General features: G+C 45.7%; 1 protein-coding gene and 1 long non-coding RNA gene across 3 annotated transcripts in view; both read left to right on the top strand.

Annotated features, from left to right (window-relative positions):
* The first annotated feature begins 1,169 nt into the window (after positions 1-1,169).
* LOC126534797 (uncharacterized) overlaps positions 1,170-25,244 on the top strand; it is a 72,583-nt gene continuing 48,508 nt past the window's right edge. For both annotated transcript variants that reach the window (XM_055072749.2, XM_055072750.2), the window contains exon 1: positions 1,170-1,772. In XM_055072749.2, the coding sequence (XP_054928724.1) occupies positions 1,279-1,772 (494 nt within the window). In that variant the 5' untranslated portion in view covers positions 1,170-1,278. The remainder of the gene's footprint in view (positions 1,773-25,244) is intronic.
* On the top strand, positions 13,446-21,354 carry LOC140219438 (uncharacterized). Its single transcript, XR_011895716.1, has 2 exons — positions 13,446-13,991; positions 21,097-21,354. It is a non-coding gene; the product is annotated as an uncharacterized lncRNA (long non-coding RNA).

Below are 25,244 nucleotides of genomic sequence, written 5' to 3' on the forward strand. Positions count from 1 at the left end.
TCTACAGTGCGGAGAAAGCTATTATTGCATTGATAGGTAGATTTCTTTCAGGCAAATATTCTGGTACGGACACTTCAAAATACCGCCTTTATATTCTAATAAGGGCCCTGAAGATTAACGTTGCCAATTATTGCCTGAAATGACATAACAATATAACCAAAGAGTGCGCAAAATGGGTTACAATCTGCGTAATGGTTTGATGTCTTCGTTCAACATCCGTCTAAATATTAACTATGCACTAAACGCGCCATTCTGCCGCTAAACAAGCTAGAAATCCAGTAGATCAATTTTATACATAATTCACTTGTAACCCTCTCCAGGTTCCTTCACTGTTCAAAAAATATTATTGCTTTCAAATTTATTCGTAGACGCTGGGACGGGTACATTTAGCCTTCCTATTCTTTGACATTCCGAGATTTCGTTATTTTGACATCAGGCTTGTATATTGAGAAAGGGAAGAGCGACAAATATTGCGATGACAGTTGTAGATGCTAGCCTAGCGAAATGCCTGACATGCTACTTGAAATGATATCACGGATTAGAGCCAATAATAGGACATACACAGACTGCAAGATGTCTCTCGCGTCGATGATAAGCTTCACCTCCGTGGTTCGCCTTCCTCAGGCACCACACTTGCTGCCATGATTTGTATGAAAGCTCTAAAAAAATTAAAGTTATCAAATAATTGCAATGATAGTTTTCATACGTTGCCTTATGTAAGCAGCTAAGCCTCCACCCCTCTTTTCCGCAGTACATCGTACGTAGATTAGACCACCTTTATAAACTCTGCATTCCACCGCATGAAAAATTCATTTATTTATTTCTGACCACGCACATCCAATGAGTGCAATCACCGCTTTGCATCAATAAAACCTATCTTAGACCAGAAAACAGCGTAATAGCCAGAGTAACACTATATAGAAGAAGTAAATAATAAACGTATGACGCTTGCTTTTGTATTTGCCGAGTAAATATGTACTAAAGAAATACCTTTGCGTTTTGCTGTGGCACCTAATGTTGTACAAGATGGAACTAACAACTCAAGTAATATTGCGCAACAAAGAAGCGACACGGACGTAAGAGAAGACACACCAAGCTCTTGGTGTGTCTTCTCTTACGTCCGTGTCCTTTTTTTTTGTGTTGCGCAGTGTTACTTGAATAATGGATTACCAACTTGTGCGGAATGCTGCTATCATTAAGAACTAACAACACTTTTCGTACGTTCTGTCGTGCAGTAACTTCCTTCAGGAGGCGATTTGACCTTCAGGGTAGTCCGAAATGAAAACAGGGAATGTTGCTCAACCTGTTGCAAGGAATCTGCGACTCCCGCTACAGGCTTGTGCAGTCGGATCGCTCTGCCCATGCTTCCTCCTTTCGACACCGTCTGCCGGGTGGTTCCTCTGCTCGGATCCAACTGATCTGTGTGGCCAGTGGACGCGTCAGTCGGGAGTGTGCGCCCTGGGCCTCCGTCCCGATCCTTGGCCGAAGCCGGCTCGGCAAGGCCGGCGGCTCCGATCGACGGGGTGGTGGCGGCTACCACAGAAGGCACCAATGTCATGCCGCTCGACGGGGACTTCGAAATGGGCTCCACCTCCGCGGTGCCGCCTTCCTGCTCGGTGCACCGTCCTCCGCTGCCATCCGGTTTCGGTGGCGACGCCTGCGGACGGGCCGTCGTGGACAGTTTTAGCAGGGCGAGCACTGGCAGCAAGCAAGAAACGAGAATTCAGCCAACGAGTGACATCGCGCGGGCCTGTAGGGCAGAAGGTCTATACGTGAGTGGCCTACACGAACTACTTTACGTGAGAAATTCTGTGGGCAGAGTTTTGTCAATGTGCTCTGTGTGTAACGTTCCTCGGGACTTATGTCACGGCCGGCTGTCACTAAGTGTCTGATACACACTCTCTCAAGGCCACGTTACACATGCTGCACGGTTCCAACTTGAAGCTGTGGAGCATGCCCGACCCACGGGGTAGCGATGACTTGCACGGGAGCACTGCCGTTCTACTTTGTTGTGTATGTGTCTCTGAGTGCGTGTACTAGCTGTTTGTGTGTTTATATTTATTTAAATATTTATTGTCGTTGCTCTCAAACCCCACAGGGCTTTACAGAGAGCAGTGGCATGACTTTAATGTGGTTGTGGCACGCAGTAGCAGCGATGCAGGCAGGGAGATGGTTCTATTCTGTACTGCTGCCCGGTATGGAGGAGTTGAGGAAAGCACTCGAGCGACAAATCGGCACTCCAACGTTGCACCGATGGTAAGCACGTGGTGAAGTATACAAGAGAGACGAAGTAGAAGTTGCTCCTTAAGATCAGGATTAGCACAATGTTTTAGAAAAAAAGTCGAGAGGAGACAGGCGATCGAGTTCACGTAAACCAAGGGTTGATTTCATGGAGGAGACATCGGCATGACGAGAATAATTGGACAAAATGAAACCAGCCGCCGCGGTTCATAATGGACTAAAGAATGCTCGCGAGGGAAACATATGGAAGGTCCCATATCGAACGTGTATATTCGAGCTTGGGTGGTATGAGTGTTTTGTGTGAGGATAACTTTACCGGGACATTTGCAGATGAGAGAATGCGTCGCAAGGTCCCAGAGCATGCGATTAGCCTTGTTAGATGCGAATTCTGCGTGTATATTTCATCAAAGGATGCCTGTTATGTGAAAACCAAGGTATTGATATGAAGTGACGCTTATCACCGACGTGGTATTTGGGATGTATACTACTGGGTTAGGATCTTTTGAAGGACGCGAGTTACGTATGCACTTTCACTTAGGTACGTTGAGCTTCAGTTGCCAATGGGAGCACCATGAAGAACTGTTATCCAGATCTTTTTTGAAGCATTGTATTTTCAGAATAGTTAGTGACAGTTCGGCAAACAACACGGTCATGTGCCAACAGTTTGATGGCAGATTGAATTTTAGTGGGGAGGTCGTTAACATAGATAAGAAACAACTGTGGCCCCAGACCAGAGTCTTGTGGTACACCGATGGCAACAGGGGTAAGTCTGGAGCCGCAGCCATTGGCAAACACATATTGTGAACGATCATAAGGAAACATATAACCCAGTTTATGTTGGGATTGACGTTAAACTTGCTTAGTTTACAGAAAAGTAATTAGTAAGTAGAAAAATATTGGACAATGCCGTCTATCGTGAGGCCAGAAGCACGGGCCCGAAACAAATCATTAGTGAAGGACAAGAGTTGCGTTTTGCAAGAGAAAATTTTCGTAAAGTCTTGTTGACAGGAGGTGAAAAAGTGAATTATATTTAGGAAATTGGGGCAAATTTGAGTATATGTTCCATTAGTTTAGATGGGACGGTAGTTTGCGATATCGGACGATAGTTGGAAGGTGAGTGTCGACTACCTGATTTATGGACGGGAACCAGCTTGCCTATACCTTCAAATGCCATGGTATGCTACAGGACTGCAAGGTCTGTCAGAAAGAATTCAACGCCGGATAAGATCAGTCACATAGAGAGCAACCCACTTTTTAAAATCCGCTTTATTAATCTCTCTAAGACGAAAATATGGAGGGCTGGTCAGCTCACACTCTTGTTACCATGAAGAATACAACCGTTCAACGTAAATTTCCCTGTCATCAAATTTGTATAATGCATAGTGCAGTACGTAATAAGGACTTCATACTTGGCCAGAAAGCAGCTAATCAAGAGGCATCAAAAGTTTTTCATGTGACTGTAGAGCTTGAGAGGCAAGCCACGCAGCTTGGCGCAAATTCGACAAACCTTGTATACCTCCTCCGCGGCATCGGGGACGGCCGACGCTGGAACCGCAGCCACGGCACCTTCCCGAAACGGATGTCCCATGCTGCCACTGCTTTGCGACACCGGCTGAACCGACGTGCAACTTCCGGCTGGGGACAGTTGCCCAGTGGTGATGTTTCCCTGCGATGCGGGCTGCTCCGCGTCGGCGGCGGCAGGTGGCAGCTGGGATGGCCGGGAGGCGGCTGTTTCTACGCCACTCGCGGACATCTCGCTCATATCGGAGGTGACAATTCTGGACATCGTGGCGACCGACGGCGTCCTGGCCCTGCTGTCCGCCATCTTCTTGTGCCGACGACGGCGATGTCCCGTGTCTTTCTTACCCACTTCTTTAGACATCGCGGGCTGGGAAATTTGCAGTACAATTTTCGATATTGCAGGAGGTCTGCACCCTCTTGGCGATATTTTACAAAAAAATTTTGCCACAACACGAGCTTTGCAAAAGTACATGCACACGTGACGTTCAGTATAAGGCAAAAAAAAAAGAAGAAAAAAAAAAACTGACGCATTTCCAGTCTCGCGCAGAGATAGATGCTGTAAATCTAGACTTGGGCCGTTGTTTGTTTCTTGCAATGGATTTTGCGGCTTCAGCGAATTCCGCAAAGATCCCTGCGGCGTTGCTGTACCAACTGAGCGGCGCCTCTGAGCAGGAAAAGGATTCTGTCCTCTCTCTCCTACTGAGCTGATATGGATGCGCTTTTTATAGCGATAGCGTTATGCGGGGGCCGAGACTTCTTGCACTTTAGAGATCCCGCGTTCCCGTGACAAAAAAAAAGTATTGGCCGTTCACGAAAAAAGTGCAGCCTATTACCACGGCTAGATGTCACGGAGGAATAATGCGAAAATTGGCAATTGGCGCAGGCGCCAGACATTTCAAAGAGCGACTTTTTGGCATCGGAGAAGCATATAAATGTGATCGGGGCCTAATAGGTAAAGCAATTGGGCGGCCGTGCTGGACGACAGGTGATCGATCACAGCACCGGTCACGCATTACTACGGCCTTATAGATGAACTTAACCCACTGTGGAGGTATGGAACACAATACTCTAGATGTGTTGAGCTGCTGCCAGCGCTTCACAGTGTGGACGACACTATAAGTTAAACAAGATATAGAACCGTCACTTTACGTCTACGGCTGCTCGTGTGCATAACAGGCGAGCTTGCGCACTGTTATTCAACAATATCACTTTGTAAGTACGCTATCGCATACTTATAGAGAGTCAGTGGGGCTAGTATATACCACTTTTGTTTTTTAAATGCGAAGCATTTCTTTGCATAGTAAAAGGCCGTATGAAACGCGAGGCCCCTCAAGGTCGCAGAGCTCATTGGATGGATGGATGTTACGAGAGTCCGCTTTAGAACGGGGCGGTGGGCTGCACCACCAAGCTCTTGCTATTATACTGCCTAATGTCCTATCTAGATCAAAAAAGAAAGAAAGAAAAAGAAAGGAAAAGTGCACAATGGATTACCATAACGAAATTTTCTGGCCCCCTATTGTGAAATTTGTTTTTGTACGTCTCCGTTTTTTGTTGTTTCCCTATTTTTCTTCCACCAATCTTCCGATCGCCACTTTCTAATCTGCCTATTGCGGATATGTTTACTTTCCTTCTGCTTTCACTGAATCCAAGGGCTTCAAGGAGGCCAGTGGTTTCTAAATCGAGCGCTGGGCAGATATCTTACCATTCCAATAAAATATGCTCCATCGTTTCCCGAGCTTTACCGCATCAAGCACATGCTTCTTCCTTCGTATATCTCGCTTTATAGGTGCGTGTTCTAAGGCATCCTGATCTTCGTAAAGTTATGAGCTTCCTTTGAGTTATCATAAATTATTTCCTTCCTGATTTAGATTTTCGTTTTAAATAGCTACTCATTACAGGTTTCTTTTCCATTGCCGCCACCCCTGAGATTATTTAAGCCTCTGACTTTCCGCTTGACGTTCTTTGGGGCTGTCTTGCTCACCCTACAGGCCGCACACTTGCTGGTTATCTTCCTAGTTCTTTTCCTCCACTGGGAATCAATGTTTTTCCTGTACAAATACCTCAACACTCTCCCATCCAATTTACTTTCTTCCATATTTCTCAGTCGTTCTTCATAATCAATTTTACTGTGAGTTACCCTCTCTTCAAAACTTGTCAAGCCCATATCACCCTGCACAGCTTCATTTGTAGTTTTCCTTTGAGTGCCCAATGCGAGGCGTCCGACCGACCTTTGTTTGCCATCGAGTCCTGATTGTAAACCTGATTTCAAGGAAGCACGATCATTTCCAAAAGTAAGTCACATAACCCGAAGCACCTCGTACGTATTGTATCCCCATAGCGATCTGTGCTTCATTATGGATGCATTTCTCTTCCCCTTTACTGTTATTGCTTTTTCCTATGTTTCCATAGATCTATTACCTTCGTTTATTCATATACCAAAGTACTTGCATTCTTTTAGCCGAGGTATTTCCTAGCCCTGTATTGGCACCGTCTGTTCACTGTTTTGATTGAATCCCATAGACCTGATTTTCTAACACTAAATTTCAAACCTAAATTGTTGCCTTCCTGTCCACAGATATAAGCCATACGATGCAAATCACTTTGCTTGTTAGCTAGCAACACAATGTCGCCCGCATAAAATAAACCTGGAAGCTACTGCTCTAAAACTGTACCCGCCCGTTTGTGTGAGAGATTAAAAACGATATTACTTCCTTCTAGCGCCCTCTCCATCCTCACCATGTACATCACAAACAGCAGTGGGGATAAAGTGCACCACTGCCTCAGTCGCTTGTTGATATCAACTGTCTTCTCGCTCCGCATCCCTTCCCATTCAACGCAAACCTTATTTTCTAGATAAATCTCTCTCCAAACCTGTAGACAATCGTCGCTTAAGCCTTCCCCTTCCAGAATATCCGACAAAATGTTGCGGCATACGTTCTCCTACGGTCATTTAATATCTAAAAAAGTCCACATATAACGGTCTGCTTTCTACTCTCGATATATGAATACACTGAGTAAGAACAAGTAAGTTATCATCCAAACGCCTACCTATTCTAAAGCCACTCCGAAGTTCTCCCGAAATGTCCTTATTATCTGCCCATGCTTGCAGCTTTAGTTTGATTGACTGTATTGCTAACCTGTATGTTACTGGTTTAATGGACAACGGTCTATACGAGTGAATTCTTTTTCCCCTTACCTTTATAAACTAAATTTATTCTAGTTTGTCGCCAACTCTATGGTATTCGCTTTTTCCACTGCTTTCACCATATTTTCCTTACTTTTTTTGTCCTAGTTCATTAATCCACCTAATAGGAACCTCGTCTAGCGCTGTGGCTGTACGCTAAGCGATTCTCTTCGGCTTTCTTCCAGTTGAAATTTGTCAGCTCACGCTCCTTTTCCATCTGGTTTCTTTAATGCTCTTTTTTTCTTGCAGTTTCTTTCCCCCTTCGTCTAGGATATGTGGTTGCGTTGCTGTTGACATCCTGTCTAATAATGTTATTTGGTTCCAAAATATTCTTAGTGCAGCCTTTTTTTCCTCACATATTTATGACAACCGCCGTTCATTTTCACCTTGTATCTTTGCTTGAAGCAGTATTTAAACCATACATTTTTTTCTCACGGTATGTTTCCCATTTACTGGCTATTTCATCCTGCTACAACTGCGCTTTTTATTGCCTGCCTGTGCTCTCGGGATGCCTTCTCTTGTTCAGCGATCGCTTTTCACATCTTCCTGTTCCACCAGATTTTCGGTTTTCTTTTTTCCTTTCCAATGAACTTGTTGTTTCACTTTGCGTATTTCTGTGGTTATTACATTGAGAAGCTCACTATATTCCTATTCTTTACTTGGCCATTTGCTAAGTTCTTCCTAGACTCTTGTGACTATATTTGTTATTTGTTCGGCGTCCGAATTCCGACTGGCCATTTCCCACTCCTTGCTCGCTAGCCCATCTACATATTCAATTTTCAAAATGATGCGATTATGGTCACTCCCTATGCTGCTATACCCTTCCTCGTCGATTACCATTTCTCTCAACTTATCATGAATTCCTCCTGTCATCAGGCAGTAATCAATGGTCGATTGCCGGTTACCAAATTCCCATGAGATCTGCCCTTAACACTTAGGCCCTGTATTCACGATAACTAGGTTATGTTGCTCACAACGATCCAGCACTGACTTCCCGTTGTTGTCGGTAGAGCCACCTAGATCCTGTATGTGGGCATTCATCTCACCTATAGGATAATTTCGGCATCACATCCGAAACCCTTAAGTACTTATGCATCCCACTCACTCTTGATTCTTCTCTCTGCAATTATTGCCGGTGCGTAAATACATTATACCCAGCTAAGTATTTTTTTTTCACTCATTGTACCTTCCTTCCTTCTGCCGCTCTTCATGTTGATGTAGCCAATTGCATGGCGAGCTCCCTTTCTTGTTTTCCTGCTTTTTTCTGTTATTGATGGTGATGCTATTCTAAGGTTCCCGTAGGAGTTCTTCTTCCTTACTACTTCTATACCACCTATCCTGTGGCGCCCCCAGCAGGAGAGGCGGTAACTACGAACACAGACGGAGCCGGTTTCAGGCGCCATTGAGACCTCTGTCTATTCTGTCACCTTATCACAGACGAAGGCCGGTGACATTCTGTACTGAGGCTTGCGATGCACTGTAGAATGCTATCACTGCGTAAGGACGGATAAGATCAGCCACGTAGAGCGCAACCTACTTTTTCGAATCCGCTTTATTACGCCTCTCCAAAACAGTATCGCGGAGCATTGGTCAGCTCAGCCTCGTGTTACTATGAAGAACACAACCGCGCATCGTAAGTTTCACTGTCAGCGAATTTGTATAATACATAGCGGGATACCTGATAAGGACTTCATACTTGGCCAGGAAGCGGGCAATGGAGAGCTGCCAAAAGTGTTTCATACGGCCGTCGAGCTTCAGAAACAAGACACGCAGTTTGACGCAAAGTCGAGAAACCTGGAAGGCCTTCCCCACTGTTTCTTTTCCTAAGATGGGGTGCCTTCTTACCGTTGTCGCGGCATCGGGGACGGCCGACGCTGGCACCGCAGGCACGGAAGTTTCCTGAAGCGTGTTTCCGACGCTGCCGCAGCTTTGCGACACCGGCTGAACCGAAGTAGAACTACCGGCAGGGGATAGTTGAACGGCGGTGATTTTTCCCTGTGATGCGGGCTGTTCGGCGGCGGGGGCGGCAGGCGGCAGCCGGGAGGCGGCTGTTTCCACGCCACTCGCGGACATATCGCTCACATCGGAGGCGACAATTCTGGACATCGTGGCGACCGACGGCGACCTGGCCTTGTTGTCCGCCGTCTTCTTCTGCCGACGACGGCGATGTCCCGTGTCTTTCTTACTCACTTCCTTCGACATCGCGGCCTGGGAAGTTTGCAGTAGCATTTTGGATATCGCAGGAAGTCTGCAAGCTCTTGTCGATCGTCTACAAAAAGGTTTCGCCACCACACGAGCTTTCCAAAGGTAAATCCACACGTGATGTTCAGTATAACGCAAAAAAGATACACCAACCCATCCTAAGTGTTGCGGGGCAAGAGATGCCTTCAACCTAGACTCAAGCCGTTCTTTGTTTCAGACAGCGACATTTAGGCGTCAGCCCATTGCCCGAAGCTGCCTGCGGCATTGCTGTACCAACCGAAAATGCAGGAAAATGATTCTGTCATCTTTCTCCTAGACTAAGCTGAAATGGATGCGCTTTTATAGCAATATTATCATAGGGGGACCGGAACTTCTTTCACTTTGGAGATCTCGCCTTCGCATGACAAAAAAAAGAGTATGGGCAGTTTCCGAAGAAAGTGCAGTCTAACACCACGGCTAGATGTCACGGGGGAAGAATGCGTAAAATTTGATATTGGCGCATGCGCCAGACGTTTCAAAGAGCGACGTTTTGGCATCGGAGAAGCATATACCTGTGATCGGGGCCACATAGGTAAAGCATTGGGATGTCATTCTGGACCACAGGTGTTCGATCACACCACCGGTCACGTATTACTAAGGCCTTAAAGATGGACTTACCCTATTGCGGAGGCATGTAAGAGGAGACTCCAAATGTGTTGAGCTGATGCGAGTGCTTCATGGTGTGCACGACACCCGAAGTTATACGAGGTACTGACCCGTCACTTCGTGTTCACGTCTCCGACTGCTCGTGTGCTGAACAGGCGATCTTACCTACTGTTATTCAAGAATCTCACATTGTAAGTACTCTATCGCATACTTATAGAGGGTCAGTGGTGCTAATATATAACACTGGCGCTTTTTCAATGCGAAGCACTTCTTTGCATAGTAAGAGCCAAGATGAAACGCGAGGCCACTCAAGGTCGCAGAGCTTGTCGCGGATGCGCACGCCCTCACGCGCCCAACTCGCTCGCCGTTACGGCTGTGCGCGCCACAAATAGAGGTAGCAGCTCGGCGTCGCTGGGTGCGCTGTGTTGCGCGTAGGCCTCTACTTGATAGTGCGTATGCTTGGGCATCTTGGTTGAACACGGTAATTTGTTTAGCGCACAAAAGAGGACGCGACAGTGAAAGGAACGACGCGGACACAGCGGTCCTGTGTGCTTTTGGTGTGTTATAAAATAACTATGCCTCTACTTGAAGACAAAACGCTGGGTTTTAAAGGTGTGAGACGGAAAGCGAGCGCAAGAGTGCATAAGCTCTGCAGAAGTGAAGTTTCGACAGGCAACGCGAGCAAGAAGAGACGCGATGCGCGATGGTTCAATGAATAAGGAGGAACCCTTTAAATCGGCCGGCCGCACACGCCACCTAGCCTTGACTGGCGATATGTTCTGTATTAGTGGAGGGTGAAGCTGAACTCTAGTGTTGATTTTAGCCACCAGTTAGACCACCTCCGTTTGGTTATTCTACTTTGCCTCCACTGTTTCCAAACCCCAATGCTTTGAAAATATCAGCCCCGTTGCTTGCAACTGCAGGGGGAACCCGCTTTCAGGAAAGTGTCACGTGTTCAGCAGCTTCCACCTCCTCTCCACACGCACTGCGGAGAGGAGAGGAGCGCGGACAAAAAAGACACGCGGACGAACGGGCGCCGAAGAGCCAGCGGCGAGGATTGCACAGTAAAATAATTTACACCCTTGATGGTGAGAATTGCGAGTCATAACACCCTCGAAGGGTGTTTTCATTCTAGAAATATCCCATCATCATGACTTCTTGCGAAGCGTAGGGCAGTTCTAGATGTCATAACACCCTTTTACCCACCAAAAGGGTGCACTGACTAAGAATATTGGGGGTGGGTGCAAGGGTGTTTTTGTTTATTTTTATTACATTCACAAACATACAGTTGCACAAAGAGACAGCGTGTCCCACGGCACTACAAACCAGTGGCGGATCCAGAAGCGGGCCCTCCCCTACCCCAACCCCTTCCCCCCGAGACATGTCGGACTTTCAATGCCGACAAAACGCCTGAAGAGGGTTCACCACCGTTTCACTGTCTGTTTTGATGAGCCATTTTAAATATGTCCTGCGAAAAACCTATTGCTGAAGCACTACTATTATGTCATAGTGGGCTAGGTGGCACACAGTTCTCAAATCTCGTCACGCACAAATTCCGCGGAATCCAAAAGCGCGCACATACTTTTTTTAGCATTGAATATTTAACCAAAAAGAAAAATGTTCAAAACGTTTTCAGCAAGGCAGAACAAGTGCAGCTCTTGCTTGTGGGACGCCAGCAATCCAGCAAAATGAATAGGCCACGTGACAGCATGCAGCTGGACGCGCCACAATCGCTCCAAAGCAATGCGGTCGTCTAGGTTTCTTTCAAGCACAACGAAACAGGCAGAAAAGGGGGCGACGAACCATACTCGGAAAAAAGATACGCCGATTCGGGAAGATTTGACCCCACCTGAGATTCTTTCGCGGAATCAATCACCCCAATTCGTTCTGCTTCTCTGACGTTTAAAAACAAGGTAGCTTCGTAGGCAAACTTGAGCCTTCTCACCCACCACAATGCTTTGATCAAGCAGCCTCTACAGAAAGAGCCGTGCGAAACGCTCATGGCTTCGCGTCTGCGTCAATTTACGAAGCTGGCTGTACAAAAAGAAACTATTAAGTTTGTAGTTGTATAGGAAAGGAAAGTTCTACTGGCTTACAAACAGCTGCCAGAACAGAGTGCTGAAAAAGAAAGGGAGGGAAATGTGAGAAAGTATAGAGAACCAACGTACAATTTGCGATGCATACAGTATTTGCCACACCGACTAACAGCGCTATTTACTCAAATATTTCCCCTCCCAAATTGGAGACAGTATTATTACCTGCATGGATAGGACATTAAGCCAATCATTATAGATAGAATGAGATTCCAGAAATTGGCGGGCCATTTGCAGACCCATCTTTGTTCACGGAACAGTGGCGAGGCATTTTTCAAGTGTGCGCGCGATTGCCCACCTGCAAAGTACGTTCGAGATGTCTTGGCATATGCAGACCTACGCGAGACTCGCCCGTCTCCCCTCGCGAGACGGGTAGGACAGGTGCACATGCTGAATACGGGAAATACTTTGTAGAATGAAATTGAACTCTGTCAAAACACCAGAGCTCTGGATGACAGGTTACAGTGTGCACAGAGGCGTTCTGCTAGATTTTAAAGCGAAGCTTTCTATGCCTCCTCACTTATAATTTCCAATTCTGCTGCTGCTGCTGTCACTGCCTTGCCAGCCGCGGCGGTGGGTGGTTTTAGAGCGTGCATAATGTACATGAGAGGGACTCGGGGAAGGCGTGTGCGAGCCCTTTTAGCGAGAACTTTGTGGGCATCGCTACAATACTCTCTGGACCCCTTTGGCCGTCATAATGCCCACTGAAACACCCTGGTCATCGACACAATGCCATCTGGAAGACTAACGACGAGACAAGAGAATGTTTAAAGCCAACACCCAGACGAACTGGGTAAATAATGCCACTTTTCGCCGTGGCAGCTCGCATACATGGGATGATCGCCGGAGAAGGTAAGGGCGCTGTCGCCGTGGTCGCCCTTTTGTGCCCCGTGTCCCCTCCAGCACTAGTCACTTCAGCATGGAATACCAACTAGCCCGGTCTCACACTCTACAAACACAAAGCATGCTTCGTTTGGGGTCTCCTCAATAAAAGGAGCACTACTACTAAACATGGCAACAGTTGCGGGCAAACAGTAATAATTTTACTTCAAGGTATGAAAGGGCACGTTTCTGCTATTTCTAAAAAGTAAGCACCGCGCAGTTTTGTGCACGTGGATCACTGACTCAGGGCATGCAGAGACGCAAAGCCGCACTAAAGCACCGCAGCGTCAAGACGACAACACGCAAACGGCTGTTCGGCAAATCAACGCTTCAGCCCCGATGCGATGCGCTCGTGTTAGGGAATTAGAACGTTAACTTTCACGTAAGCTACGAAAAATGGCGTGCAACAGCGCCTCGTGCAAGCACGTCTTTCTGTATTATAACATTCAACATCACATCACGACTGTGGTAGGCCGTCAACATCATCGCCAAATATCGTCAGTGAACGCAAATAGAACAGCAAGCTGCGCTTATGTCGATTCCCACAGTGCGTGGGATCTGCCTCTGTTGTTTATTATAATAATAATAATAATAATAATAATAATAATAATAATAATAATAATAATAATAATTGCTTAGAGGTAGCGTAAAATAAATAGCCTCGAAAGCAATATACACACGTAGTTTAAAAGAATATATGTATTTATGCCTTGAAAACGAAACCGAAATTGAAATAACTTCCACCGACGGGTGTCGCCGCGATCGCTGCTGAGTCTCGCGGCGGGCCGCCGGGTGCACATGTGTGTGTTCTCCGTGACAGTCTTGAAGTTGTGAGTAATTAGATTGTTTTTCGCTACGTTTAGGTTGCACCACCTCGTTGTTTTCGTGTACTTTCGTGCTCATCGACGCGAAGGGAGCATCCGGACTGAAGGCGACGCGATTATGCGTGAGAAAGAAAGGCAGTAGCGGCCTACGACATCGGTGTTTCTTTGTGACAGTGTGTTTACTATGCCTACGACGGCCGTCATTCGTGGCCAACGAGAAAACATCTTCCATTCGGCCTGACCAGTGATAAAGTGGACTTTTTTTTTCGGCGGAATCCATCGTCAACATCGTCCATCCACTACGTAAACGAAATGGCGTGCCCAGAGTATACATCGTGACAGCGCTCCGCCTTCAAACCGAGGGCCTTTTGCAAGGCGCATGGACGGCTCATATAAAAGGTACGTACGTGGTCACATTCAGCGTCGCGTTTTTATGGTGCGTCATTGTGGTAGTAATTTTCGCGTAATTTCTTTAAAGGACAGCACAAGGTGTGTTGGATGCGAGTGTAGTATGTGTACTTCAGGCGGAGCCTACGGGCACCGAACGTGAAAAAGAAATGAAAATATATCGGATGTTTCATTGTTCGTGTGTCCTCAACTAATTGTGACAGCACATTGAGTTGTAGAGAATTAAGTACTGCTACGCGTCAGTATACGGCGCAGGCAGGTAAATAATACTTTCGTTTGGCTAATTCATTCTGTTGCTAAAGATGGGCGCATACTTATACCGGTGTCACACGGCCACTTTCGATCACGATTGAGCCTGTTCCGGATCGAAATTTTCGACCGCGATTGACTCCCGTCCGCAGATTCAGCAAGGAAGCCAAACTTGACCAGAAATTCGATCCCAGTCAGGATCGATCGCGGCCAAAAGTGTGCAGTGTGACAACCGTATTAAATGTCGCTTGTGTACTTGCACTCGTTTTGTTTTTATTTTTTGTCCCAGGTCACGTGGTAGGTAACGACGCAGGTAGCTTGCAATGCTTGTGCTTTCATCGCTAGAACTAATACAAAAGAACCACAACCATCCCGGCTATGTGGTTATCCTTCGTTTTCAGTTGTACTTGTTTGTTCTAGAAGCTTTCGTGCCGTTGCGGATGAACGCGTGGTTGCGCTATTTGTTTATGAATTTATCTTTGTGTAAATAAGTACATCGAGCCTAATCATTCTTTTCTCGACCTTGAACTCGTTTTTTGATTTCACGCACGCATGCTTATTACTACTACTATTTGTTTTCTTGTTGTACGACTGAACCCTGCCTAAGGCGTCCTGTCATTGGTCGACAGTATTTCTGAAATGAACTGCACTGAACATCCTACGGCTATTCTACGTTTCACTACCTTATTCTAATGTCTAGTTATAAAGCATATGGTTATTGTAACTATTCTTGGCTTGTATATATGTATGTATTAAGCTGGTAAATGCTTAATTGTGTTTGCAGGTTTGAGAGGTTCTTTTATTAAGTGGTCAATCTCGGGTGGTATTAATGGTGAGTTGTTTTCTTGTGCCCATGCAGTTAGTCAGCATGAAGCAATTGCATGGGAACCGGCCGATTGTCTTGGGCCTACACATTGCTCAAAAGACAGGGAAGGTGTCTGAGCCGACAGGTATACTTTTTTCATCACAATTGGCCTACATATTTTTTCCACTGGAGGATGAAGACCTCTCCCAGTGAGCTCCAATTACCTCTGTCTTGCGCTAGCTGATTCGAAGTGAAGCCTGCAAATTTCCCGACTTCATCATACAGTCTAATTCTCTACCGTCCTTGACTACCCTTCTCTTCCCTTGGCATCAGTTCTGTAACTCGAATGTGCCACCGGTTATCTGCCCTATGCATTACATGGTTGAAGAAGGCACTTGGGCTAGTTGGTGCTCATTGCAGACTTGAGACATCAATATCTAGCGTGAAAAAGACGACAACATCAAGAAGCACATAAGACAGAACTCGAGACTTCAACTGAAATTTTTGCTGCACAGAAACATGGGATGCACAGAATGTTGACTGTTGGAAACCACAGGAGCTATCGGAACAAATTGATGAACAGGTTAATTTCACATACGAACACTCTTGGTAAGAGCCAAGGACGGCTGCTCACACACCTGTTCCCCACTTTCTTTATGCAAAGTGGTTCGTATATTTCCCTATGAACCTGCTTCTGGAGCTGCCTGAGCGCACGATTGCTTTGAAACTGCTCGGTGCATGAGCATGTATGGCGATAATTGGCCAGGTGGCCACTAGCCACTAAGGCACTGAAAGCAGCCCTGTGTTCCCTCAAGTCAAACAGGTCGGTGTTTAAAAGGCTGCTTCGGGGAACCAAGATAGGGCAGCTGTCAGTGGCTGGTGGCCATCTGGCCAATCATTGCTGTAGGTGCTCATGCACTGAGCAGTTTCAAAGTGCTCATCTGCCCATGCGGCTCTAGAGGCAGGTCGACATGAAAATATTCGAAGCACTTTGCATCAAAAAGTGGGTGATAGGTGTGTAAGCACCCCTTCCCTGGCTCTCACCGAAAAGAGTGTTTGTATCTCGAAATGAACCTATCCATCAATTTGCTCCGATACCTCCTTTGTCAGACAGGGAAAGGGAGAGATGAATGTTGCTTCCATCCGTCGAGGTCACATCCCCTGGATCCTATGTTTCTGTGTAGCCAAATTTCAGTTGAAGCCTAGAGCTCTGTCGTGTGTGCTTCTAGCTGTCGTCCGTTGTTTTTTTCGCGCTAGTTAACGATGTCTCAAGTCTGCACTACATGGCCTGACCAGCTCCCTTCTTTACTCGTTATGTCAGCTAGGATATCAGCACCTTCGTCTGCTTTCTGAACCACGCTGCTCTCTTCCTGTTTCTGCTGCCATCAGGATGGGAGTGGACATGACAAATGAAACTGAGTGTCATTTAGACAGAGGAGCAGTGAGACTTCCTGTGCTTTACCTTTTGTTGTTGTACATAAATGTTGAAATTGCACCAACACATCTTTTTCCACCTTGTGATTTTCCCATAGCTGTGACAAATGAATATATAGGCTTTAAGAAACTAGAAATGCAGTTTGCCTAAGAAAAACAATACTTTTGCACTTAAAGGTAATGTGTATGATGCTCTAACTCCTTTGATGCATGTGCCTTGAGAGGTGTTGATGTTGTTCTTCATTTCTTTCAGTAAGCTTTACTTGATGGGCATGACTTTTTATAAAGAAATAAGTTCTGAAGAAACCATAATACCTGACAGGCAGAATTGTCGAGGTTGAGAGCCAAGTTTCCTTTCATGACATTTTTTTCAGGCTGTACTAGTTGACCCATGATGTTCAACAGTGCGGACTTGTACAAAGGACGTCGAAAGTGGCGAGAAATGGAGACAAATGCTATCGCCTCATTCTCCATCCTTTGTCGAGTTCACATTGTTGAACGTCATCGACCAATATCAACTAGCCCGTTTGCGTACCTGTACTAGTTGAGCCATTTCTACTATGGTACTGTAAACCGAACGTGATAAACTCAAGATTGGTGCCTTTTCTATCTTTCTACAAGTGTTTCATATAATAGTTTAAGGCATTATGGTTGATGTCATATTTTGACACTACCATAACCTCATAAAATATCTTCATGCATGCGAAAGGTGCCTCTTGTACAAGTTGCATGCTGGCCTGATATGGAGAACAAACTTGGCAGGAGGTAGAGCACATGCTGTATTGTAAACAAGACGCATGATTGCATTTACTTGGCTGTTATCGCAATGTTTTCTGATATTTACCTGCAGGAACATTAGTTATCTCAGCTGCTAAGGGCACTGGTAAAGATATATCACTAGACACTGGGAGCAGAAAGGAAATCTGATTTTGCAGTACTATTGAAGTCATGCAACATTATGTCTAACCAAACTGGCAGGGATGCTAGCTGTTAAAAAGAAAGGGCTGATTTCAAGAAAATTTCGCATTCCTAAATGTGTAAGTGAAATGCTCTATGCTTATAAGCTACAAAAGATTTCCAGGATAATCATGCTAGTTACACTGGCCATTTGCTAATTCAGTAAGGTTCACTGAAGCTTGTTTTAAAATTCACAGTGTCTTTATACAGGGTGATGACTTTAAGTTTTTTGGAATTTTTAAGTATAACCTGTTGCATATAGCATAATTCTAGTCCTTGAGCAGGAATATTCAAACAGGCAGACATATCTTGCACGAGAAATCGAAACACATGTTCAACTAATTAACGAAAATCTATTAATTAGCTTATCAATTAATTACTTCATGGCTCATATAAACAAAAAGAAAGTGGCTTAACCGAGGGGCCGATGTTTATTAATCTTATCCTAAGAAGCCAGCAAACACTAACACCAAGGACAACTTAGGGTAAATTACTTGTGATTAGTAAATGAAATAAAGAAATTATAAATTACTGAAAATGAAAGTGGATGAAAAAACAACTTGCCACAGGTGGGGAACGAACCCACGTCTTCGCATTACGCGTGCGATGCTTTACCAATTGAACTACAACAGGTGCCTTTTCCCCATCCACTTTCTTCGGTATTTATGTTTCCTAGTAGAACTCTAGGAGTGTTTGCCAGTGCCACCACATATATGAAGCACATATTGTAATTTACGAATCATAGCCAGTGAAATTACAAGATGCATCCACTCTGGAATTGATTTCCAGAATGACGCCAGTTTGGAGATATGTACCATCAAACTTGCCGTAAAAATGCACTGTTGTTCCACTTACTTTTTTAACAAAATGTGCTTTTATGCACTGATGCACAAAAGTAACTGGAACACCCTTGTGTAGTGTTCTTTATCAGGGAATTATTCCTAAACTGGTGTCATCATGGAAGTTCAAGTGCACACGTCTTCCAAGCTCACTGGCTACAATTCGTAAATTGCAATATGTGCAGTAAAATAATTAGTGACAAAGTGAATAGTGAATTTTTTTTAATTAGTCGGACATGTGTTTCGATTTCTTATGCTAGTGATGTCCACCTCTTCAAATAATCTAGCTCAAGGACAAGAATTATGCCATCTGCCACAGGAAATTTTTAAAAATTCCATAAAACTTAAAAATGATCACCCTGTACAATGCCACTACAGTGCTAAACAGCCAGCAGCCTAATCATCAGATTTAAGAATGCCGTAACAACACTGACAAGTGCACTAAAGTTTTCTGCGCGTCACAGATGAAAGATGTTGGCCATTAGAATGTTTGATCTTAGTGTAACTCACAATCATATAACCAGCAAGATCAAGTGAAAGCAGATGACAAACTTCATACATGAAAGGCTTTAACTGTGCTTTGATTAAAATAGCTAAACTTCTGTTAAGCATGATGCATTCACTGTGTTGTTCCAGTTCAAAGCATCTAAATGATCAGATGCTAAAAAGTTCTTGCTTGGAAGATCTTTAGTGAAAACCTCTGTAATAAAAATACCAGCAGGATTATGTGCTTGCTTAGTGGAGATGTCTAAGATGATGTTAAAAAGTGTAGGTAGGGCTTCTAGTAGAGATGCCAAATAGTTCTGAGAGAGGGGTTGTTACCAGCCACTGTGTAGGTCATAGATTAAGAAAAAAAATAAAGGTCAGCTTAGTGATGCTTAGTATAGTGATGCTTGCATTGTTTGTGATAGTGAGTATAGTGATGCTTGCATTGTTTGCCTGGGAAATCTGAAGAACAGCATCGTTTGTGTCTCTTGTTAAAGGAGCAAGCTTCTGTGAAAATGCTGATTTCTACTCCCATAAATAATGTATATTCCTGAGGAGGCAGGCAAAACAACAATGCCATGTGTTATACTAACCGATGAACGTAAGGTCATTGTTTAGGCACGTAAACCCTGCGAATTTGTTTTTGCCTTGTGGCCACCACCTCCTGTGAAATAATGGTTGGCATTTACACTATTGGTTTTGGGAACAAGGCATTAATGTCAAAGCACCTCTTGATGGTTACCCTGCAATGCATAGTGAAGCATATGGCTGCACCTTATTTTCAATATAACTTGCTTGTAGGGAAAAGTTGCAGTGAGATGATGTGGTTTCTCATTGTAAACTTATTGCATAAGAAAGGATTGATATATGTGTAAGCAATTTATTGGACTCAACACGAGCATCTTTATTTGTGCACATTCCAAATTGTAGTTTTGGGTCAGATGTCACACACAAAAACAAACTGCCCAGCGTTATTGCTGTAATATGAGGGCGGTTAAGGAAATAATGTCTCCAAACACACTACTTTGCCAGTAGTACTGCAAACATTTTGGCTCTTTATCATTAATGCACTGATGTTTATGCTATAGAATGTCACTTGCCCCATCTTCCTATCTCTTCGCGTTCCAAAGTAATCGATCAATGCATGGCATCCAGTGATGATGTCCACTTGAAACAGCGGGCTGTAATTGAATTTCTCACTGCGGAAGGTTCTACGCCCTTCAACATTCACTGCCATCTGAAAGCAGTTTACGGGGATGCTTGTGTTGAAGTCAGCATTGTGCGGAGGTGGGCAAGGACTGTGAAACATCAAAATCCAGCCGCATCAAACGTCCAGGATCAGCACCGAACTGGACGGCCTGCAACGGCTTTTGATGAGGATCATCAACATCAGGCAGACGAGTTGAATGGGGTCAATCGCAGGATCAAGCAACACAAGATTGCAAAAATACTCGCCATTTCCATTGGTTCAGTGAACCAGATAATTAAGAAACTCCTGGGTTACAAGAAGATTTTAACTTGTTGGCTATTCTTGAACTTTTTCATGTCAGTCTTCAGTTGCCGTGGCACCCAACAAACGCAAGTCTTCTTGTAACGCAGGTCTTTAATGATGTGGTTCACTGAGCCAATGGAAATGGCGAGTGTTGTTGCAATCTGGTGTTGCTAGATCCTGCGATTGCCCTGAGTCAACTTATCTGCCTGATGTTCATGACCCTCATCAGAAGCCATTGTGGGCCGTCTATTTCGGTGCTGATCCTGGAGATGTGATGCGGCAGGATTTTGGTCTTTCACAGTCCTTGCCCACCTCTGCACAGTGCTGACGTCAACACAGGCATCCCCGTAAACTGCAGTCAGATGGCGATGAATGTTGATATGCGCACAACCTTCCGCAGTCAGAAATTCAATTACAGCCTGCTGTTTCAACTGGACTTCACCACTGGATGCCATAAATTGCTCGATTACTCTGGAACGAGAAGAGATAGGATGGTGAGGCGACATTCGATAGCATAAACATAAGCGCATCAGTGATAAAGAGTTCAAAATGTTTGCAGTAATATTGGCAAAGTAGTGGGCTTGGAGGCAGTAATTTCTGAATTGCCCTCATATAATTGTGTAGCCTCTCTCTCCTACATTCATGATGTGGCAGAATAAATGCCTTATTCTTTCGAAATAACGATTTCTTGGAAGTAAGCACCATCTGTGCTTGTTTTCTTTATCCTGGTCTTCATGTGATCTTGAAATATTTAAGTGAATGATGCAGGGAAGCGCTGCTTGTCATGTTTCGTGTACTTTTCCTGACATTAAATTGCAACAAATCATTTTGCAGGTAGAAAACAAGCAGATGGCTACAGCGATCAATGAAGAAATGGCTTCATCTATGATGGCTCGCCTTAGGACATTGGAATGGAGCTACACAAAGGCATCACCAGCCTCGCCTGTGCCCTGGAACATTGGTTTGAATAAGACTGTTCTTCAGTGTAGAACGACCACAAGACTTGTCACCTCATACAAGGCGTAGTGCAAGCTCTAAATATTGTACAGGTGGCTAGAATAAATGACCCTCCATGCAGTCACTCTTCCTGTATCTGTGGTAAATGGATTATTTCACTCAGAACACTCACACGTGATTATGTGTTTTCTTCAAAGTTGCTATGCCATGCATTTGGAAACACATTACCTATTGTATGCACACCGTACATAACATTTCTGTGTGCTAGCCTGATTGTAGACTTACGAAACAAACAATGAAGTGCATGTGTACCCGCTTCAACATGCCGTACTTCAACACCCTTATAGCAAGGGCTATTATATTGCTCATTACACCCGATAGGTGAAGGGGTAATATATTCCTGATCACACCCTTGCACCCCATGGGTCGAAGGGTAATATGTTGTTCAAAACACCCTCAAGGGATAGGGTGTTATTGGAATATAGAATAACCACCATAAGGGTGTAATTGCCTATAAAACCCACCTTTTTCTAGGGTGCTAGGGGGTTAGTTATAGACACTCAAAAAAACCCTTAGGGGTGTAAATTATTTTACAGTGTGGGAGACCGGCACTTGCGGAAGGCAATCGCGTACTTCACTTGGTTGAAGTCGAATTAAGCCTGGCGTGTGGCGTCGGCGATGGCGTCTGGTTCCAATCGGACGTGCATCATGGTGTCATGGGTCGTAGATGGGGCGATGCTCGAGTGAGCGTTTCCTCGGGAGGACGCGAGTTCGTTTGAGCGTTCTGCCACGCCCATGGGTTACCTTAATTAATAGGGGTACGGTCACGTGTTTCCATTTATGGCCAAGCCCAGCGCTCGACCACTGCGCCGCCATGCGTCGTCCACCCGTATCACTTTTCAATGTACTTTTTCACCGAAGCGACACGGCACACCGGTTGTGCCGTCGCACCATCCCTGGCTGTGCCTGGGCTGCGCAGTCTGCTCGGCCAGGTCCGCATTCGCAGAGTGTAGGTAAATTGCCCAGGCAGGGTGTAGGTAAATTTTAATTGTAAACGAATAAGCATTTGTATGCTAACCCAACGAGAAGACCACTTTAGAGATAGCACGCATCATCTCGCTTGAACGCCAACGAAGCGGCGAGAACACAGCGCGCGAAGCTATCAGCAGTCGGCACTCTTTGCAGGCATCGCAGATCGCTTTTAAGGTGTGGCCCGTGCGGCAATGCCGCACGAAGCCGCCGCCTGAGTACGTCGGTCACGGTTCATGATGGTTCGACGCGGATGGATAAGGCGCTAAAAAGCGATAATGGCTTATAATGATCGGAGCGTCATCAGCGCCACTTGGCGCCTCCACCTGCAGTAATTTGCTTGCGCCATCCATGCTCCTTTCGCCACCGGCGGCACCAGTTCGTGCCGCCACTGCGCTATCGTAAGTGCTGGCCTAATCAAGTTACATAACATTGGTAATGACACCGGGCTGCCTGGAGATGAGCGAGTGGCACTATACTTACGCATACTTAGTGCAACTCCCAGACGAGTTTCTGGGTGATTTATTTTTTGTTCTTGGACGTCGCGCCGTAGTTTAATATATGTGTCGTGTGTGGCACCTGTGCCTTGGTATTGTTTCGGCTGGAAGAGAGAGTGATGTAAAGAAGGAAAGGACGCTTGATTGCAGCGCTGATATGGCTCATTGTGGAGGAAACCCCCCAAGTCCCAAAATTATACCAGCTTTTGTAGATGAAAGCGCCTCGCCCACCATGACCAACTTCTTATCACATTCCTTTATCCCCTTATCCAGACTGAAAATTTCGTCCGTTGTTACTGCAGCTTCGTCGCGCAATTTTTATTTCGAAATAGCCTAGGCGGCGTGTTTTGAAAAACCTATTCTCTCTTAGCGACAGCTGGCTGAGCAGATTGTGCGCCCACGCATAATATCTTCCTAGTCCTGCGAAGTACCTGGAAGGACGCTCGTCGTGGCTGTTCAGGGAAGAAAATACCTAGAAACGTGGTACCCGGGAGCGGCGCATGGCGGCGCAGCGGTCGAGCACTGGGCGTGGGCGTAAATAGAAACCCGCGGCACGGGACCGTGCCTCCCTGGAAGCAAGAGATTCTCGTACCTCGAGAGGCCCTAGTACCCTCCGCCCCTCGACGAGGTGTCTGAGCGCCTGGTGACGCACCGGAACCCGTTTGTGTGAGGGAAATGTCTCATGCATGGCGGCCGCTCGGGAGTCGTGGTCAAAATCGGCACGTTCTGGTCGACGTGAAGGAGATGGTGTGTTCGCGGCCCCGCAACATGGCACCACCTCGTTTGGTACCAACAACAGTAGCAGCAATGGAGGCAGGTGAAAAAGAAGGCGGAAGATAGTGAAGGTCTCCCGGGCCTCGGCGGCAGGGCCGCATAAATGCGAAAACCCTATAACAAAGTTGCTCCAAGCCACGTACTTCTACAGTTGCACCGTTTAATTTGGAAAACCTTTCGCATTGATTTGAATAATAATGGAGGATGGTTTCTGCAGTAACTTCACAGGTTGTAATAATTGCGCTGTCTAGTCAAGCTGCATAGAATGCAGATTTGATACTTGGGCGGGCCAGGCCCAAGCGCTCGCTCTGCTGCGTGGCTCATTATCAAACGCGTAGCCGGAAATCTTCCCAGACGGTTTCGCGAGGCGCGAGGAGGTTTGCAGACTTACCGTTTGCGGAGCACGAGGTTACCGGAGAGGTTACGTGAGCGGTTGGGCAGGTGGCTCCACCTGGTAGTGCAGAGTTGAACCAGACGAAACACAAATCCTCTCAATGCCGTAACCAAATAGATTTCACTCCAGCAGTGAGCGACGTTAGGGTAATTAAAGTTGAATGCGTTTTAAGCCGGAAACAGCGAGGCAAGACGAAAACTGACAGAAAGTCGACAAAAAATTTTTCTTAAACATTTCCCTTGAGTATGGACAACTTCTAGCCACCACACCTTGAGGCTATACAGCGCGTGTGTTGCCGACTCTCCGTCAGTCTTTGTCTTGTCGCATTGTTTCTCACTTCGAAAGTATTCTGCGTCGCCGCTGGCGTAAATTTTCGGCTGTGGCGTAATCGTGAACACATTGACTTTTTAGTTTTTTTCCCAAGAACACACTTGTAACACAACAACGTGTTTAGGGCACTGAGGTTATACGAAGCACCAAGATACGTCGTTGACATTAACAGCGCTGGTATGCCTGTCCAGTAACACTGTAGACCAGAAAAGGTAAATAGTTTGCAGACATTAAGCGGAAACTCGGTCTCCCTGCGGGCAGCAAGAATAAATGGTAAAATCGTACATCGGTTGGTAGCATCTCACAAAGTATCAGCAATGTTTTGGCATTAGTACTGAGATCAGTGTTTTGTCTTGACGCTGGTAGGCCTAGAGAGACTGCACTGGGCCAGAGGTATCTGCCAAATTCCGCCTAGCAGGTGGCACCACGGAGTAAGCGTTGGTAATGTGTTGACAGTGCGGAACGCTCCAAAAGCCAGATTTTTTTTGCTGCATCATTCATACTCTGCCTTAGCAAGGTACGCGAAGACGGTACGCTAATGCTGTATTCTCAGGACATGCCTACCACGGTTCCGTGGAGTGGTGGCGAATGCCCTGAAAGAAGTGTACCACTTGTCACGGTAACATATCACATATCACACAAAGCTGCATCGCGGAAGTGGCTTGACAACGCGGGTGGATGCCGTAACCGTCTCTCTCAAGGCGTGGCCTCTACGATTGATCTTTGAAAGCTCTCACAAGAGCTATGGGAACTGGACAAATCGATGAATGTCGTAACCGTTGCTTATGTGGAATGCCCTCCGAGAAGGTGCCGTTCGATCACGGAGGCTATATCCATTGCAGCCACTGTACCGAATAATCACGGAGACCGTGTTCATTGCGGCCACTTCAAATCTTATTCCATGCCGGTAAAGCGGGCGTTAGCAACTTCAGGCCTTTTTCGCATGCAATGAGCAACGTTGCTTAGCGTCAGGGATCTCACGAGAACTGTCGTATAGAGCT

Source organism: Dermacentor andersoni, chromosome 7 (genome assembly GCF_023375885.2).
Source record: "Dermacentor andersoni chromosome 7, qqDerAnde1_hic_scaffold, whole genome shotgun sequence".
NCBI classification, from domain to species: Eukaryota; Metazoa; Arthropoda; class Arachnida; order Ixodida; family Ixodidae; genus Dermacentor; species Dermacentor andersoni.